Source organism: Bactrocera tryoni, chromosome 3 (assembly GCF_016617805.1).
Source record: "Bactrocera tryoni isolate S06 chromosome 3, CSIRO_BtryS06_freeze2, whole genome shotgun sequence".
NCBI classification, from domain to species: domain Eukaryota; kingdom Metazoa; phylum Arthropoda; class Insecta; order Diptera; family Tephritidae; genus Bactrocera; species Bactrocera tryoni.
The window spans coordinates 15191780-15206154 of record NC_052501.1 but is presented as its reverse complement, the minus strand read 5'-3'; the positions used below and the strand labels follow the sequence as shown (position 1 = coordinate 15206154).

General features: G+C 39.6%; 1 protein-coding gene across 1 annotated transcript in view; it reads left to right on the top strand.

Moving 5' to 3' along the window:
- Positions 1-14375, top strand: part of LOC120771714 (kelch-like protein 17) — a 59689-nt gene that overhangs the window by 42405 nt on the left and 2909 nt on the right. The window contains exons 3-6 of the mRNA XM_040099867.1: positions 25-217; positions 11452-11548; positions 11880-12116; positions 14189-14295. Of these exons, the coding sequence (XP_039955801.1) occupies positions 25-217; positions 11452-11548; positions 11880-12116; positions 14189-14295 (634 nt within the window). The remainder of the gene's footprint in view (positions 1-24; positions 218-11451; positions 11549-11879; positions 12117-14188; positions 14296-14375) is intronic.

Here is a 14375-nt window from a genome sequence, read left to right as displayed (position 1 = left end):
CCTTCCTTGCGCTTCTCTTTGCAGCTCAACGGAGAATAATTCCGCGGGTGGCAACAATGAGGACGTCACTACCACCAGCAACAATTCCACACAAACACCAAGCGACTTAAGCCCACCCGGTCCGAATGAGGAGGTCTTGCCGCAGGCGCATCATCAAAATCCCGGCCACTGCATCGCCTCCTTTGCGGCCATCAATCAAATGCGCAACAACACGCAGGTGTGTACTTACAACAACTCAACACTATACATAACTGTAAACAGAAGTTTTTAATTAGTGCGCAGCTAACTGTTAAAAGCAAGCCATTAGCATACGTGCAGAAAGAAGCAACAGGCGCTGGAGCGAGTGAGTGACGCGGACAGGCGAAGTAATTAATCAAAAGCAACAAAACAAAAAACTTTTGCTTTTGAAAGACAACTTTTTTGCTTTTCCTACCTTTTTTATTTCTTTAATCATTTTAGTTTTTTGTTTTTAGTTTTTTTTGTTTTTGTTGTGCATTTCTCCCCACCGTTTTATTAATTAAGTTGTGCTAAGCGGCGTCCGCGTGCTGGTGGTTCGCCGGTGAGGAAGTCATTGCTCCCGCACATTTGAATTTTCCACCACGAATTTGTTGCTTTTGTTGGAATCATTGAAGCGCACGCAAGTGTCACGCACTCGCTCGCTTATTGGCGCGCTCCGTGAGCTCATTGAAGTTTCGCATAAAAATGTGAAATTAGAAATTTTTCGCAGCTTCAGCGTCACTTGTTGTTTTTGTTGTATGATATAATGTCGTATTTGTTTATTTTTTAATATTATCATGATAATTCGTTTAATTTGTGACAGCCTGCAGTCAATTGCGCGTACATAACTGTGCAATATTTGCTGAGCAGAGAAGCGTAACGCTTAGCAACACTTAGAGAGGTAAAGCGTTTTGCTGGCGCACGCTTAGGTCAATGAAACGTTTTAGTGTCGTGCAAATAAAATTTAATAATTTAATGAGCGAGTGCGAGGCTGGAAACAGTTGCTGAAATGAAATATAGTTATTAATGAGATGAGAGAGTATCAATTATGAGCTATTTTCTGTGTGGCTTATACCCTTCACGATTGTTGTTTGGAAAAATCCGTTATAAATGCAGTATTTTTTGAACTAAGAGTTATTTTGAATGTTTAAATTACAGGGTCTGCCCGGAAAGTAATAGGACTGATTTTCTTCGCCGCGACTGTACTTCGGAGCGTGAGCGAACCGACTGCATTCGGTAGGGGGCGTTCCTAGCTAACGAACGAGCGGCTGATCAGTTGCCTCCGAGCACCTGTAGAGTCAGGACAAACGCGAAGTGTTTCTGTGAGTGGCGTAAGCCGAAAATGCAGCGTTAGTTAGAGCAGAGGTACGCGATTAAATTCCGTGTCAAACTCGGTAAATCGGCGACAGAGACCTTTGATATGATCAAGCAGGCTTATCCAGATGTTTCCTTAGCAAAAAGTGATGTGTTTCGGTGGCACCAGGCCTTTTTGGAGGGCCGGGAAGAGATCGCTCATAAATGAGCAAATCCAAAGTGAAAACGATGCTCATTGTCTTTTCTGACATCAAAGGCATCATCCACCATGAATTTGTTCCTCCTAGACAAACCGTCAACGCCAAGTTGTACGTGGAAATCCTCAAGAGACTCAAACGAAGGGTCAATCGGGTCCGAAGTTGCACCACGACAACGCTCCGGCTCACACCGCCTTTCTTGTGAACAGCTACTTAAGCAAGACCGGCATGCCATCGCTTCCGCAGCCGCCCTACAGCCCAGATGTGGCAATCCCGGACTTCTTTTTGTTTCCTTGCCTGAAAAGGCCGATGAAAGGCAAGCATTTTGAGACGGCGATCCTCTGCTATTTCTCTGATGCTAACTAGGGGATTTTCAAGTAGAGTTTCTTAAACTTTTTTGATGAGGTGAATGGACTACTCGCATGAGTCAAGTTTTCAATGACTTCACAATCTTTCCTAAAGGTGCCACTGAAACAGTCGTGTTGGTGATAAAGTAGACTCCAAAACTCCAAAAAAAGTATATCCTACACTTCAGCAATATTTTCAACGATTCCATGACCGTGATTCTATTCGAAACACAATAACTCCAGACAAACCTTTCGTATCCCAAATAAACAGCTGCTCACCCTACACACGCTAATTGGCATCAAAAACAAATCAGATGAGTCCGTACCTAAACAAAGTGGTTCCATTTTTGGCAATTTTATGAAGGAAGGGACTAAGGAATGTTGTCGGTTCCGTTGAACGGTTCATAAATGCTAAATGTATTGAAAACAAAACAAAAATGTTCTACAAACTGTCTCATTATGGGTATAAGTCGCCAAAACTATAAATATTGATGTTTTCTCCAATTCACTTAAATGTCAAGTGTCGCTGGCGCTGTCTTAGCGCTTTGAGTGTCGATCCACTTACGGTCTTAGCTCCGTGGGTAAGCCAATCAAAAGTACTCGAGCATTGCGTGCGCACAAAAGGAGGACACCGAATAGATCTTTGACTTTAATTAATTACACAAGTTGTCAAGCACTAAGCGTTTTACTAAACGTAGGCATTTACCTACATGCCATGCTCATATTTACTTATTTATTTTTGGATATTGCCTATGTCATGCTAATATATTTATCAAAGCGTATGCTGATTGCGCAAATAAAAGCAACATCTTACTGTCTCACAGTGGATGGAATTACGTTAAATAGGTGACATAAGAAACTTTAGATACTTAGCAGGTCTTCAAAAGAAGTATATTTTCTGTTGACGGTGCGACACCGATTCCATAACGACACCAGATTATCTGCAATAGATCTTAGATATCTCTTTGAATATCAAAATCTTATACCAAATGAGATCTACACAACAAACATACTTCCCTTAAATTATAGTACCGGATCAATTGACCGGCCCAAAATGTAAAATTATCTGCTCACCGAAGTGTTCTCTCAATAAATCCTTTGATTGATGTACTGTGTGGAAGTGGTGCCGTCTTGTTGAAACTAAATATCGCCACTTCAATTTCAAGCATCAAATAGTCGGTTATCATGGTGTGATAACGGTCTCCATTGACGGCTACCTTCTCATCGGCATCATTTTTGAAGAAATATTGACCGATGATTCCACCGGCCCATAAACCACATCAAACCGTTTTTTTTTTTCTGAATGAAACGGCAGCTCTTCAGGTTGCAATTTTTCTTGTTTACATACCCGTTGAGCCAGAAATGGACCTCATCGCTGAACAAAATTTGGATCTTCTTGGAACTTTTCAAGAGCGAAGCAATGACGCTTGGGAAGATCGAGTGGCATCAGTTCTTGCCCAAACTGTATTTTGTATGCTTTCAATTAAAGATCTTGACGAAAAATGCGCCAAATTGTTCCATACGTCAGTCCGAGTTGCTGCGCAAGGCGCCGAATCGACTCTCCACGGTCTCCGTGTACACTCTCAGCTACGTCTGCTATATTTTCTTCACTGCGTGCGGGATAAGAACGTCAGAAATGCAGCCGAATTGACAGTTCTTTACTGGATGGAAATTAGAGTCCGTTCCGATTACGAAAATGCGACTGTCGTGAGGATAGATCGACTTCGACTCTTCCATATTGATGACACATATCTTTAGCTGCTATACTGTAGCGGACGCACTTTTTCTTTCTCACTCTCTCGTTCGCTAATATAGAATTAGTACGTTACCCATAAACTAGAAGGTTTTTGATGACAGAACTCGTACCCGGGGCGTAATGACTAATAAAAAAAATATTTTTGATACTATTCTCAAGATTGGATATAACCTAGTTGCTATGGTTTCAAATAGGTTAGATTAGGTTAAACTGGTAGGCCAATAAGCCATCCATTTTAGTCCTTTGCGATACCAGATGGAGTTCAGTTCCTAGGTCCAAGAGAAGTAGTCATCCTTTAGGATGCCTTCGCTTGACGCGAGTTTTAACAGTCTCTGCAGCCTCACTATCGATACCTCCACCATCTATCGGTATTGCACATATCACTTCATCATAGCGGCCGAACTCTATCTCTCACTCTCTCGCTAGCATAATATTAGCATATCTCAATAAATTCATGCCCATTTAATTCAATTTTCAACACACTGTGCGCTTACTGTGTGTGCGCTACCCACAACAGCTAGCCTGCTTTCGAGCCCATAATTATCTCGAATCAAAAACCAATTAGGGACAATTTAATTGTGACTTTTTTTTTTGTTTATTTTCTTACATAAAAATATTTGGACACGCAGCTGCCTTTAATGCTGACTTGAGTAGGCAGCACACACAAACAATATCAGCAAATATCTAATTTGCGCATTCACTTACAAGCATTGCTCAGAATCTGTGATATAAAACTCTTGCGCGCAATCATCGTTACCGCCTCATAAATAATAGTCATCATCGCTGTCGAGCTTTGATTGACATCTTCACGCAAACTTCAGCTGCACGTGGTCTCCAACTCTGACATAATAATACACTCGCATGCATTACATGCACACACACACGTACACAATGTACAGTTATGAGCAGCTCAAACTTTGCCGGCAGCAATTTGAACGAACTTTTGGCCGGCGGGGGCGTATGAGTGCTCTGCTCATTTTGATCAACCTTTTTCGTGAGAATATTTGTTATGTGGGGGTTTTGATAGTTGTTGTTGTATGGTGCATTGTGGCGAATTGCGGCTGTGTGTGGTATATTGCTAGTGGTTGCGACAATTGTAGGTTCCAATTACAGCTATTTATCGTTCGAAGGTAACATGACAACTATAGTATTGGTTATAGTATATAAATATCGCCATATATAATACGAGTAAATATATATATGTATATAGTATATAAGTGTAATATTATACATATATATGGCCATAATACAAATATTTGCTCCGCTTGTTACGAACAGAAGCCCTGCCTACATCTCTTAAGAACCGTGTTTACATTATTCTTAACAATTTATTGCCTCCATTGTTATAGATTGTCACGTGTGTGCTTGTAGTGGGCGTAATGATGCTTGCCAACAAGCAAATTACAAGAATGTTTTGTTAAGTTCATTTTCGGGAATGAGAATGGTAGTTATAAATTGGGGAATTTTAAACGATTTATTAATTAATGATTTTTGAAGCATAAATTTATTTAAAAAATAATTGCAATTGTGAAAAAATTTATAGATTTAGAGAGTTTTTCACAAAAAAAAAAAATCAGACAAAAGAAAAAATACAAATGTTTGGGCAGCTGATATTTGGGCAAAGATATTTATATATTGGGATTATTTTCCTTCCTAACCCAATAGTTTTAGAGACTCTTATGGTTTCTTTAAGAACGTAATCAACCAGCTGTCCAGGTAGGAAGGTTAAAAATCCCACCGTGTAACAGTTGTCGAAGTAGTTTGAAAGAAAAAAAGATAGAATGATATCAAGCTTCGTTCTTTCTTTTCCTGCCTTTGCGAGATCAAGGCTAACATACTTTAGATATTACGAACTTTTTCAAATCACAATAGGATGTAATCTATAAGGCACATTCAAAAGTCAGTTAGTTTATAGCATATTGCACTACTCAGCAAATTTGCGGCTGATGGGCTGAGAAGTCTGTGTGGTATTTGAGGTTTATTAATTAAAGTAATTTGTCTACACTTTTTTATATAAGAATGGGTATCCTATGTATATAATATATGTACAAGTATTTGTACATTTTCTATCCGCAGATTTGTACCCAACTGCATTTAAATCTCTCTACCGTCATGTGTGCGGCGTTAGTAGATTTATTGTGGAAGAACTATGTGTTCGGCGTCGGTGTCTCGTCGCAGCAGTCGTCGTTCATTACCACGAAAATGACTTAAACGTTCGACGCCCTGCAGGCAAAATTTCATGCAACTTGTATGAGCACTTGTTCCTTTGAGTATAGCAACTCGCATGCATCGCTAAGCATAACTGCTCTTGTATTTCCGTTGCCGCATGATAGGGAAGGCAGACATATGTAATTGTCGTATATTCATACACACATATGTTTTTTTTTTACAGCTTTAGTCGGATCCCTTTACTAATGACACAAGGTTCAGTTTATGTATAAATGTCATTAGTTGTTGATATTTATACGTCTGAAGCAACATAATCGTAACGACGCTTGAGTACCCTGTATAATTAGACAATTTTTCGCTTACTGGGCTGAAGCTCCATTGCCGTCGTCTGCAAGTTAAACATTTCCACTTTCTGTCTAAGCAATTTGTAAAATTCCTTTGGGCTGTTTTAGCGCCATGACGCACATACTCGGTGAGCGCAACTCGACAAGAGCGCAAGAAATGGCAGAAAACTGTCTACTGCCCAAAGCACTTGTGAAGATTAAAGTTATTAAAACTCATCAAATATTTATTGGAAGGAGTGACAATCAGCCTTTTTTCTGTCACTTGTCGCTTCTTGACTGTCAAGAGTAAAAACTTCTTTTAATTCTCTTTTTATCTCTTTATTTATAATCTAAAAAATAGTGTTATTCCACTCAGAATTCACATGAAAATTGTAGGTTTAAATTTAATTTTTCAGATCGAACCTAGAACGAAAAAAAAACTTTAACTTTGGCTGGTATAAATAGATCTTTATTTTCCTTTTGATCGGTCAGATTTCATGGCATCTGTATGCTATAGTGGTCCGATGGCGGTGGTTCCGACAAATGAGCAGCTTCTTTCACAGAAAGGACGTGTGAAAAATTTCAAACTGATATCTCAAAAACTGAGGGACTAGTTCGCGTATATATATATATATAAATGGACTCAGCACGTCAAAATGATCAATTATATGTACATACAGTTTACAGCTTCGCTGACTTACAACGTGGGAGCTACAGACTTCGTGGCAAAACAAGACATTTGCGGTCGAAATATGAACATACGTGCTCCTCATGGTCATTTAAGTAGGAAACGCCTACATTGCTATATCTTTCAATACACTGCCGGCCGATATGCGATACGAAGTTACTGCCTTGATTGCTGTTTGGCTGTCTACGTAGATGTTGACTCTGGAATTGCCTCCAGGTGCATTAGAGACCAGCTCCGCGGCTTTCACAATCGCAAAGACCTCAGCTTACAATATATTGCAGGGGTCCGGCAACTTAAAAGGTTGCCTTATTCCTAACTCTGGAGTGTCCTAGAATGTTGGGCGTAGCTGACATACCTTTACGTCAGCCATCTTTTCCAATGTTTAGTTTTAACCTTCTTTCCCAGTTGAAAAGTGGGGTCATGTAGTCGGTGTTTGCCAGTAGTAGTCCTTCCGTATTTACCGTATAGTCTTCAGCAAAGAGGTCTATAGGTGGTACCAGTTTAGTACCAGTTCAAAAGCCGCCGTTGGAGTTGTTATTAAAACTCCTGTAGGTGGATTTCCGTACGTCTGTTCACCATACTATTGCACTGTAATGCAGAATCGATCTAACAATAGCTGGGTAGCACCAGTGCATAAAAGAGGGAGAGAGCACCCAGGTTGTGTTGAGCATCTGCCTACACGCATATAAAGCATTGCTGGCTTTCCTTACTCTTCCTTCCACGTTGTGCTTCCAAAGCAATTTGCTGTCCAAGACTACCCCAAGGAACTTAATGCGGTCGGTTGAGAAAGAGCTGTGTCCCCTTTATAAGAGGTAACCTCCATAGGGGAATTTTGTGCTTTCTTGTGAACACAAGCAGATCCGTTTTCTCCGGGTTGAACCCCAGTCCCACTTGCGATGACCAGTTCTGGGATGTATTGAGAGTGGTGGTCATAATACTGGTAATGGTCTGTAGACACCATCCGGTTATTAAGATGGCAATGCCGTCCACGTATGCCACTATTTTAGAGGTTTTGATTTCCAAGTTCCTTAGCAGTTTATTCACCACTAATATCCATAGAAGCGGAGATAGCACTGCACCTTGGGGAGTACCTCTACAGACTACCTTGGGTATTTTAGCGTCGTTCCATTCTGTTGCTGTCCATCTAGAGGTCAAAAGGCTTCTGATTCAGCGTTGTATAGAAGGATACTGCTCAGAAAAGATTCCGTAGAACGCTCAAGGAATGTCCAGGAATGGTCCAAGATTCCTTATATTCAGAGCCCTTTCGATATTATGTTGGATAACTAACTGGTAACTTAACCGACAGGTGCCTTGCAGGGCTTTTTCAATAAACTCAATTACGAAATACGAAGGTAAATATTGAAAATTTGGAGGCTTATTTCGAAATATGGATAAATTACTTTTTAGTTAGGACTTAATATGGCTTAATCCAATACCCATAAAAGAGACTTTGCTGAAATATCATATGGAAGATCCATCAGAAAACCGGGTTACTTTTCGAATCATTCTTATGGATTAAAGGCTTGATAAATTGTATGGGGTAATAAAATAGGCGAAGCAGAAGAGCTCGGTATTAATGCTGCTTCTTGTCTCACTAAAAAGTTCTCTGTACATATGTATGTATCTTCTTGACGAACTTGTTAAGCGAATACTATATAAATTTTGAGGTTAGGAACCTTTTAAAGGTTTTACTTCGAGTTCACATAAACTTCACAGCGCCAAACTGCACAAGCAAAGTCATTTCATGTCTTTGCAGCATAACCTAACTTATCCATTACTTTATTTAGTGCACCAACATATTGCATTGCTTGCAACGCCGTTGCAAATGATGTAATTTGCAAGCAAATGTTATTGCTGCCACAAACTTCGTCAACTTCAAACGGCGTCCACTCAAACCAAAAGCATAAGAAGATAATATTCACACATATGGATTTACTCAACCCATAAGAGTTGCAAGACAGCAAGAGGAGGTCATTGCGAAAAGCAAATAGGTGCACCCAAGCATGTGTTTGTGTGTGTAGTTGGAGTTACAAGGCGTGAAGTGTCATGTATCGCACGTTGCATGCCACCACAGAACGCACCGCGACTAGAATTGTATTATTTAAAAAATATATATTTTTCACTATGGAAGAATATATGCTTTATAGAAGAACACTTACTTGTCTGTGTTTATGCATGAGTGCACGCTGGCTCATGAAGTTTCGTATTGAATGTCAATCCGAATGCGACAACTTGAGAATCCTCCCGACGTGACGGAGCAATTGACGGCCTTGCTGCACTACAGCGCTATACTCGCTGCTTGACATGTTGTTGTTGTTATTGCTTCTCTGTGTGTTCTGTGTGTCTGGTCTGGGCTGCCATAGGGGATTTGAATGCGACAAACGAGTCAGTGTCAATAACATCTAAGTGCCAGTGGCGTTGAGTACGCAAATGGCTTAAGAAGCAGCCAGAGGGTAGGAAATACTACCGAGTCTAGTATTTCGGAAGAAGGGGAGTTAGTAAAACAAAGTAAGTGATTGCTGTAGGTGTAGTTTGAGAGAAGTGCGCTTATTTATTTCTTTTAACTTGATTTTCGTTTTTGTAATATATTTTCCAACCACATTAGGGTAGGTTAAGAGAGCTTTGGTTTGGTAGGCTTGAAGTTATACTAGTTGTGTCTTCTTAGTATTCTATTTTCATATCATTTTTCAGTTTCAGCTTTCAAAACCCAATCGATAGAACTTCTCTGCATATTTTTACCAGGAAACGCACAAGAAAAGCTCTTTAGGTCTTAAAGTCTCGATGAACACACTCAAAAACAAAATAACAACTTTAACTTCGGTTGCACTGAAGCTACAATAATTAATGATCGGTGCCAAATTTCGTGAAGATAGCTAGACTAATGGAAAATTTTTCGAGGAGAAAAGTACAGGATCATAATTTCAGATCGATATCTCAAAAACTGGTGTACTAGTTTGTATACATATATACAGACAGACTGACATGGCCAAAAATATTCTCATGCCGATCATTTATATAAAGGAAACTCATTTCGATATTAACTACTTTTGTAAAGAGAAAACACAGAAACTTCAAATTTAATGGGGAATGTTTATTATCATTCAAAAGAACACTCTTTGGCATTTATTTTTATTGTAAGAGTGTGATATCCCACCATCTTGGTGGGCAATCGACCGTCCTAAAACGTGAAATTATCTGCTCGCCGCAGTGTTCTCCCAATAAATCCTTTGATTGATGCGATGTGTGGGAAGTGGCACCGTCTTGTTGAAACTAAATATCGCCGAGATCACGAGCTACAATATTGAGAATAGTCGGTTATTATGGCGCGATAACGGACGCCATTGATTTTGTTGTTCGTGTTTTTTTCTGAACGAAATGGCAGCTGCTGAATCCTCTCAGGTTGCTCTTCGTCCCAAATGCGGATGCGACAACTTTGTTTGTTTACGTACCCATTGAGCCAAAAATAAGCCTCATCGCTCAACAAAATTTGGCTCGAAAACATCGGATCTTCTCAGAACTTTTCAAGAGCCCATAGAGCGAAGCGATGTCGCTTGGGTAGGTCGAGCGGCTTCAGTTCTTGCACAAACTGTAGTTTCAATTTAAGAACTCGACGTAAAATGCACAAAGTCGTTCCATAAGTCAGTCCGAGTTGCTGCGAATGGCGCCGAGTCGCCTCTTCACTGCGTGCTGAACGTGGTCTATTTCTCGAATATTAATATTGAATGCTGAGGTTCAAGATAGGTGATGGTGTTGCGAATAGTATGCTCAGTAGGCCGATTATGTTGACTATAAGTTGAAGCGCGCGAAACACAGAACTTCCAAGCTAAAATGAGACAATGAATGGCGACAGACGGTCGACTGCGGATATATTCATTGAACCATGGGTTCAAGTTTAGGCACTCGAACGTCTGAAAAACTCAACCAAATATTAACATTAGTCATAAGCGCATTAACCTCTAACACAAGTATGTTATTACAGCAACGCGAAATGAGAATTGACACAAAATATTCCGAGTCATCGATTCAATTGCGCAATATTAATAATAACATTCTGAGCCTAAGTTTACTTTTGTATTTCCTCTGTGGAAATCATTGCATTCGTTATCAGTGTTGTTGTTATTAATGCAAAGTAATCGCAAAAATTTGATAACAAAGTTATTGCTCTTCACCTTTTAAATTTTCTAGAGCAAAAGAGCAGACAAGTTGGTGTCAGCATGTGTGCAGGTTTATATATTTTCTGCCGCAGAAATCTCATAAATAAGCGAATTCGCGTCATCTCCGTAAACAGTTTACCATAACCTAAAATTAAATGTACAAAGTAGAGCCATATCGTTCAGTATCTGCTCAATATGTCCGTCTGATCTTACGATTGTCGTGTGGTCATTGTTATGTTGATTAAAAGATCGATTTTTATCCGACCAAAGACTGTTAACAAGACAACGTCCGTCCAATACAATAATTTTAACATTGGACAGTCCTTCCAAACACTGATAATTAAAATTTCTAGCCACAAAATCTGCTCTTATCTTTTTGTTCTGTATTTTGTTTTTCTGACCCCATGAAGGTTAATAGAAGGATTAGAGTAACTGTACATATGCCAAATGGTATTCCTTTTCATTATTTGCTTTTCTAATATTCTTTTTATTCCTTATCTTTTCAGCTTTGCGATGTTTCTCTGGAAGTGGGCGGCGAAACTATACAAGCTCACAAAGTGGTACTTGCCTCTGTCTCACCATATTTCTATGCCATGTTCAACGGTAAGAGGCTCTAAATAAAGCAAAACTTATTAGCTGTCCTCGTTTCGCCAAAACTTGAAAAGTGGCGAATCGAACGAGCAACTCGTTTAAGTCATAACCTGATATTTACAAAAGTAAGCAGTTAAACCACTTTATGGAGGTCACGACATACTCTGATGTATTGAATTCAACTGCGAAACTAAGTTGCTCTCATATATTGATAACCCAGCGAGTTTGCAATGTGGCGAATCGAAGGCAGCTAAAATTAAAATTCAAACATTATTTCCTCATTAAGCCATTTCTCTTACAATTATGGCATGTTTCATTTTCATTCTACCCTTACCCTCACTAGATGATATGCTGGAGCGCAACCAGGGCGCAGTACGTTTACACGATGTCGATGTGACGGCGCTGCGTCAACTCATCGACTACACCTACACCGGTGAGATCACCATAACCGAGGACAATGTGCAGGTGCTCTTGCCCGCCTCCAGTTTGTTGCAAATTCATTCAGTGCGCGAGGCATGCTGCAAATTCTTGCTGCGCCAGCTGCATCCATCCAACTGCCTGGGCATACGCAGTTTTGCAGGTGAGTTAAACTACTTTTTTTTATACGTGGGAGCTATGAAGTATGGTGTGTAGTATGCAAAGATAAAGTTTTTGGTTTGTAAGTTAAACTTTTTATGGGTCGAAGTGTTTGCGGTGTCAACTTTTGTAGTTGATTTCATGCATAAGTAAGTGACTTGAGTTTTTTCTTCTTTGGAGAAGAAAGTACGTGATTGGACTGTTTTATGTGTGAAGCATCGAAGTTTTTGTATTGAAATGTTGAGTTAGGTTAGGATATAATGAAAGATATGTACTTAGTTGACAGCAAAACCATTTACAGCATAAAAATTTCAACATTCACACAGCAGTGACCGCTTAAAAGATTTCATTGAAAGCCGCAGGTGTTTGAAGTTCCTTCTTTTGCTCACAAGCCAAGGTATTAGGCACGGCGAATTGATTTTGAGCCCATTCTTTTCTATGCATAGAAAGGTGGGATCCCTCCACCGACTATTATCACAGATGTCCAGATATTATTCTAAAGAAAAACGATCACGGGGAACGTATTTGTCAATGTTAGTCAAGCGGCACTTCTGGCAATCTCGTCCATTGAAATGAAAACAACAATGGTACTGGAGTGCATAAAAGAGCTTAACAGACTTGTCATCCTGCAAGCAAGGATAACTTTCCATGGATACCAACAACCAAGTTCGATAGGACCGGAACCGTGCTTTGCTATGACCTTCACAGTTTACGAGAGAAGATGCGATAAGAGAAAAGTAGAAAATGTGTCTCGCGACAAGTGCTTCGACAGGCGAGTCTGTTTCTGGGAGATTTCGATGCAAAATTGTACAAGAAACTAGTCGCTTTTCCCAGAAACATATTTAGACAGCTTGTGGGCCCTGTACATCTGTACACATTAGGATACTGCTCCAAGGATGTGTGTCGCTTCTATGACCAAATAGTAGAGGCAGCGGAGCTCGTACCTAGGAGGGAGTCAGGACAATTCAATCCTGTGAAAGAACACATTACATCCAGTACTTTCCTCAAATTTCAATCTATCTAATACATATATTACTAACAGATACCACTTAAAACTATTACCATTCTCAAGACTTAAGCCCATTGTATTGCCAGGGCCGGCCTATTCATTGTAACTGCATCATTTTTACTGACGAAACTTTCTTGAAGATCGTTATTATTATACTCGCATAGTTTTATAATTGATTGATATGTTATAAATAAATAAACAACAGATTGATGAGTTTTATCCGGGATCTGCCGGAATTCAAACGAAGCTATCCATTCGTGAGTGGTTTGATAATTTCCATATGACCTCAAGATCCCAGGAAACGTTCAAAGATGTTATGTAAGAAAACTTCAAAAATTTCACAAAATGATTTTGGACGAGTTTAAAAGACCGGACATCGACTATAGTCTGAAGGCTCTGTGTAAAGTGATTGAATTCTTCCTGCTCTCAGACCTGAAGAAATTTATGACTGGAACGAAATTTAAAGACGAAGATAATCACCGAGAATGGCGCCTGTTTTGAAGCTAATATATACTGTCAAGATAGTATTTAAAGATAATTGTGTTTGCGGTGACAACTTTTGTAAGTACCGCATTCGATGGAACGATGAGCCGTATGAGATATACGACGACAATAACATACATAGTTCAGCGAATTAAAAGGCAGCGGTAGTTCCCGCCGGAGGAACCAGAGGAAGAGAAAGACCTCCACGCCACATTTCGAAAGGAATAAACGACTGGCGCGCTGTTTTTAACTCGGTTAGCGGTGTCTTCGCCATTAAAGAAGAAGAAGAACCCCCAACAGAGACGTTGGAGTCAATGTCTTAATTCGTAGACTATTTATTTGATGAGGGGAAAATCCTCTTGTCTTTCTTAATTCAAATAAAGTGGTCTTGTTATGGTAATTAGTATAACACTCTACAATGCAGACATATGCCTTTCAGATTTCAATATTAGGTACCGGCTTTAGTCCAGTAGTCTTGAGACTATTGGTTCCGAAATTCTTATTCAAAAGTTTCACACCCTATCTTTAATTAATTCTTTAAATTTCTCATAAGCCACAATATAATCTCGACATTGTTCTTTCAGATGCTCATTCCTGCAAGGAGCTGCATACGCGTTCACATAAATATGCGCTACAAAACTTTCAGCAGGTCGTTGGAACCGAGGAGTTTTTACTTTTGCCATTCGACGAGGTAAAAATACCTACCAAACAAAGTCACGAGAACTCTCAAATCTAATTTTACATATTTCAACTTTTTTCCACCCTTCCACT